Source organism: Grammomys surdaster, unplaced genomic scaffold, assembly GCF_004785775.1.
Source record: "Grammomys surdaster isolate TR1022 unplaced genomic scaffold, NIH_TR_1.0 125562, whole genome shotgun sequence".
NCBI classification, from domain to species: domain Eukaryota; kingdom Metazoa; phylum Chordata; class Mammalia; order Rodentia; family Muridae; genus Grammomys; species Grammomys surdaster.
This window is the reverse complement of record NW_021620409.1, coordinates 977,885-983,884: the sequence shown is the minus strand read 5'-3', so window position 1 is coordinate 983,884 and position 6,000 is coordinate 977,885. Positions and strand designations below refer to the sequence as shown.

Genomic DNA, 6,000 nt, shown 5'->3' with positions numbered 1-6,000 from the left:
ACTAGCAGAGGATGTGGAGGACTAGCAGAGGATGTGGAGCACTAGCAGAGGATGTGGAGGACTAGCAGAGGACATGGGCTGGCTTCTCACCACCCACACCATTACTCCTGGCCATCCATCTCTAACTCCAGTCAGGAGATCTAACATCCTTCTCTGGTCTCCTAAGACATGTAGTATATACCCACACAAATAAAATAAAAATAAAATATTTTTTTAATCATTCTTTTTTTTTCAATGTATATGGGTGTTTTACCTGCATGTATCTGTGCACATGTATGTAGTGCTCTTAAGAAGAGGGCATCATATCCCCCAAGACTGTAGTTATAAATGGCTGTAAGCTATCATGTAGGAATGGGGAACTTGGGTCCTCTACAAAAGCAACTCTCTAGCCCCAAATAAAATCTTTTTTTTTTCTTGTTTTTTTTTTTTGTTTGTTTGTTTTTTGAGACAGGGTTTCTCTGTGTAGCCCTGGCTGTCCTGGAACTCACTCTGTAGACCAAGCTGGCCTCGAACTCAGAAATCCACCTGCCTCTGCCTCCCGAGTGCTGGGATTAAAGGCGTGCGCCACCACTGCCTGGCTCAAATAAAATCTTTTAAAAATAAAGTTTTAAAACAAAAGAATTCTGATCGTCCTAATGAAGAATACAAATTTAAAGGGCAATTCTAGGAAACAACTTGACAGTGCTAAATCATATTAAGTATTTACACATTTGTAAATACACAATGATTACAATCCTAATCTGGGCACATATTATATAATCTCAAGAGGCACATGAAGAAGAAAAGTAATTTATAAGAGAATTATAGCCAGTCAGTGGTGGCGCACACCTTTAATCCCAGGACTTGGGAGGCAGAGGCAGGCGGATTTCTGAGTTCGAGGCCAGCCTGGTCTACAGAGTGAGTTCCAGGACAGCCAGGGCTATACAGAGAAACCCTGTCTCAGAAAAAAAAAAAAAAAAAAAAAAAAAAAAAAAAAAAAAAAAAAAAGAGAGAATTATATATCCTAACAATATATTAAAACATAATACTTTATACAATTACATACTAATAGTATTAAATCCCCTCGGGCTTGGAGGCAATACAGGAGTCTGTTAAGGGATGGATTATAAAACGTGGCAGCTTGTGAGATGGTTCACACATCTGCTACCAAGCTTGATAACAAGATCACAGAGTTATAGTAGTTATAAATGGTTGTGAGGATCCACATGGGAAGGAGAAGGAGAGAACTGACTCTCCACGTGTCAACTGATTTTGAAATGTACACCATGGCATGTGCACATACTTAAAGCACAAACACACGCACAAACACACACACACACACACACACACACACACACAGGGAAATAAATGTAATAAAAATCTTAAACTAACAAACTGTGGTAGCTATATATCACAGAATGCAACTCTAGGAATGGAATAAATAAAGCAATAACCACAAAACCTCATACCACAGATACAAATGTAAGGTTGTGTATGTGTGCACGCGTGCACATGCATATGCATGTGAGGGTGCCCACATATGTATATGGAGTCCAGAAGAGGTTAAGCATCCTGCTCTAATATCCTCAGTCTCATGCACTTCAAACAGGGTGTCTCACTGAACCTAGAACTCTCACAGGATCACCCCACTGCCACTCTCCAGGACTGAGATCACCAGCATGGATTCCTAACCCCACTTGGTTATTAGGGAACCAAAGCTCAGGACCACATGATTATGCAGCAAGAGCCTTTACCTACTAGACCATCTTCCCAAATTCCCATATATACAACTTAAAATAATAATAATAATAATAATTAGAGCCAGGTGGTGATAGCACACACCTTTAGTCCCAGCACTTGGGAGGCAGAGGCAGGATAATCTCTGAGTTTGAGGCCATCCGGGTCTACAAAGTTGAGTTCCAGGACAACCAAGGCTACACAGAGAAACCCTTTCTCAAAAAAAAAAAAAAAAAAGAAAAGAAAAGAAAAAGAAAAGAAAGAAAGGAAAGGAAAGGAAAAAAAAGAAAGTGAAAGTAATGCTATGGATTCCTTACCAATGATAGGAAATAAAATGTATTAAGCAACATATCTTCCTATTTTGTTTGTTAATTCTATGTGTTTGTATGAATATGTGCATGGTACATATGTACACGTGCACATGTGGGGGCCATAAAGTGTCCTGCTCTATCGCTCTCCACCTGACTCCCCTGAGATAAGTATCACACTGACCCTGGAGCTAGTCTTTTTTTTTTTTTTTTTTTTGGTTTTTCGAGACAGGGTTTCTCTGAGTAGCCCTGGCTGTCCTGGAACTCACTCTGTAGACCAGGCTAGCCTCGAACTCTCGAACTCAGAAATCCGCCTGCCTCTGCCTCCCAAGTGCTGGGATTAAAGGCGTGCGCCACCACCGCCCGGCTCCTGGAGCTAGTCTTAAGCAGCAAGCCTAAGGAATCCTCCCATCTTCACCACCCACAGCACACACAGGCTTATGAGAGCACATCCAGCTTTGAACAGGATGCTGGGATTCAAATCCAGGTCCTCATGCTTGCACAGCAAATGTCCTATCTAATGACAGCCCCTAAAAATATTTGATGAATATATCAAATACCTAAGAATGGATATCTAAAGAGTATTTAAAGGAAGGAAAATGAAGAATGGGAATGAATTCTCTAGAAGAGAATGAATAAAATTAGAAAGATACATATGAGCTGGGATAATAATATGCACCTCACATGAAGGGGGTAGCTATTTCTTTCTCAAGGTAGAATCGGGGGATATGAGGTGTAAGAGGAACCAGAGATCACTAGTTTAAGGATTTCAAGGGCCCAGACACTTACTTGCCTTTGACACTGTGAAGTATAAACATTTAACTATGTTAACAATGACCGTCCAAACATATTTAATGAAACTTTTTACAATACAGATTAAAATTAAAGCCTTCAACTTTTAAACTAGTGATTAGTATTATAATTTTTTTTTAAGGTATAGTCTCACCAAGTTGCTCAACTGGGCCTCAAATGTTGATTCTCTGGCCTCAGCCTCCCAAGCAGCTGGGATTACAGGACTGGCCAATTTTTTAATATTTCATTATTTTATTTTATTATGAGTGCTTTGCCTGCATGCTATGTATATACATCATGTGTACCAAAAGAGGGCATCAGATCCCCTCAAAATGGAATTATATATAGTTATGAGGCACCATGTGGGTGCTTGGAATTGAACCCAGGTCCTCTGCAAGAATAGCACATGCTATTAATATAATAATATATATAATTAGACATCCCTCCAGCCTCTTCCATCCTGATATTTAAATAACATACTAAAACATTCACATCCAGGTAGGCAATGTGCCAAGATCCAATCTCTTTAGTATAAAACAAATAAAAATGTTAATACACACACACCTACTTTTTTTTGGGGGGGGGGGGCAGAATCTCACTATGTAGCTCTAGCTAACCTAGAACTCAATCTGTAGCCTAGGCTGGCTTCAAACACCTGATCCTCAGGCCTCTGCTTATTGGGTACTGAATGCAGGCATGTATCACCCCATCTGGATCAACCCAATAGTATTTTCTGTTGCTGGTGGTGGTTTTTGTTTTGTTTGGTTTGAGATAGACTCTTACTTTGTAAGTCAGATTGGCTTTGAACTTGAGGCAATCTAGCCTCTGCCTCCCAAGTGCAAGGATTAGAGGAATGAGCCACCATGGCCATCTCTAAAAGTTTTCTTGATGTTGTTAATTTAGACCTTACATCACCAATTACCTGAGAAAGGATGAAATCTAAATTATAAAGTGTCAGAGCTTGAAACTTAATGTTTCACTCACATCATGTTCCCTCCACAAAGTACTTACCATGTTCTTCAAGATATGCCTGCAGCCTATTGATAAGATCTTGTTTTATTCCCTTGGTCTCTAAACCACGAGCAAGACATTCTTGCTTTAGTTCAGCAAGCTGAGAAAACAAACAAACAAACAAACAACTTTTTTAATACCTATGAATAAAAAAGAGGTCATTCTTACAAAAGAGAAGATGGAGGTAAAGACAATGATGGTCAATTCACAAAGTCCAAGTGCTATCCCTGACCAAGACCACAGGACTTTCTCACATACATTGAAAAAAACATCACACTTAAGTAAAACTATAATAATCTATTTGTGCAATTATTTTTTTAATAACTAATGGGGAAGTTCTAAAAGATTACACTGTCAACAACATACGAAAGGGAGAAATATCGATCTTCAGTCAGAAACACAGTGTCCTAAAGACAGATTCTCCAAGCCCAGTTTTTGTGTCGAAAGCTTGGTCCTCGGTGTAATGGTTCTGGGACTATTAAAAATGTAGAGCAGCCTGACACAGTGGCATACAGTATTAATCCAGTTGGGAAGTGGAGGCAGAAGGATCAAAGATTCAAGAGCAACAGAAAAGTCCATTCCTACCCGACCCCCAAAAAAGTGGAGCTTACTGGGTAGTATTTAGGTCATCAAAGGAGGCCTTATTCTAGAAAGGAATTAATTTAGGTTAATTCTCCAAACATCAGGTCTATATAAAACCTGTATAAAGTAGCAGTGGCCAGGTATGAGCCTTCAATCCCAGCACTTGGAAAGTGGAGGTAAGACGACCAGGAGTTCAACACCAACACAGTCAGTCTAGACTCATCCATGAGACCCTGTCCTAAGCTCTTACTAACCTCCAGCTTTTGTTCCTACCATGTAATCGCCCCTCAAAATTGCTGCCACCATTATGTCACCTCTTACAGGGCAACACTATGCTAATGGGACTTTTCATTTCCAAATTTGGGAAATAAATAAATCTCTTTATAATATATATAATATATATAATATATATAATCTCTTTTACGCCTCAAGTGTTTTGTCATAATGGTAGAAAATGGACTAATAAACACCTATTATCCCAAACATATTATTACAATATACCACACACATATCTATAAATCTAATAATTGATTATGTATTGTCTGCCTTAATGTCAACATGAACACTTCTATCTACATCACCAAACAAAGACATGCAACACCCTCCCACAGACTGGTGTTTAATTTTTTACTTTGCTGTTACTATGCTGTATATTGAATCCAGAATCTTAAACAGGCTGAGCAAGTTCTCTTTCTCTAGAGCTATATATACCACAGCCCTATTGAAATTCTTAAATCACAAAGCAGCTTGAGTTCCTGCACCAGATTTACACAAAATTGGACCATATTAACTCCTTGTCATGCAAGAGCAAGGGATTCATGGAGCCCCATCCCTCCTTGAGGATTTCTCAATAGTTAATGGTCAATGTGGGGAGGAGAGATATTTTCTTCAGTAAGTGCCCATGCTTCCATAAAGAAAGTCTCCCTGGTGCTCTTATAGACAACCCTACCCTAATGAAACTCTTGGGTCACAGGAAGAAAAAAAAAAAAAACAAAACCCTACATTAAGTAGAAGGTGGACTTGTTGGGAAGAGGAAGAGGATTAGTAGGAATCAGAAGGGAGCAAGAGAGGATGGGGGTACCTAAATACCATCAAAATTCACTATGTACATGTATAAAAGATCCCATAAGAAACATTTTATGCACAATTAATATATGCTAATAAAAACATTTAAAATATTAACATATAAAAGAAGCCAGGTGGCAAAAAGATTGGAAATCCTACCTCATCAGGATTACTTGTAAGGGACAGAGCACACCTGAGAAAAGCACATGATATACAATGTAAGAGCAGGTGACTCCTATGTAAGTGACTTACAAGGGGGCCATAACACTGGAGAATCAGGGCTTTTGAGCTATGGACTTATCCCAGTTCTCTAACCCATTCCATGCTCAGGAGTGCATTCCTTTTACTTCACAATCGGTCTCCATTTCTACCAGACACACACTTTTTTTAAATCAGTAAAAATGTATACTTACCAATCTTACAGGCTATAGAAGGGCTAGTGATGGGTAACTGACAAAACTAAAGAAGACGCCCACATCAGGAGTATCAGACTGCCCGTGACTCCAGCTACAGGGAACTTAACCTC

The 6,000-nt window shown here is 39.2% G+C and overlaps 1 protein-coding gene across 2 annotated transcripts in view; it reads right to left on the bottom strand.

Annotated features, from left to right (window-relative positions):
• The window catches only part of Sarnp (SAP domain containing ribonucleoprotein), a 55,027-nt gene that overhangs the window by 40,143 nt on the left and 8,884 nt on the right, over positions 1-6,000 (bottom strand). For both annotated transcript variants that reach the window (XM_028786695.1, XM_028786694.1), the window contains one exon: positions 3,828-3,927. Coding sequence is in view for 1 of the 2 variants with exons in the window: in XM_028786694.1 (XP_028642527.1) it covers positions 3,828-3,927 (100 nt within the window). In the remaining variant the exon portion in view is untranslated. The remainder of the gene's footprint in view (positions 1-3,827; positions 3,928-6,000) is intronic.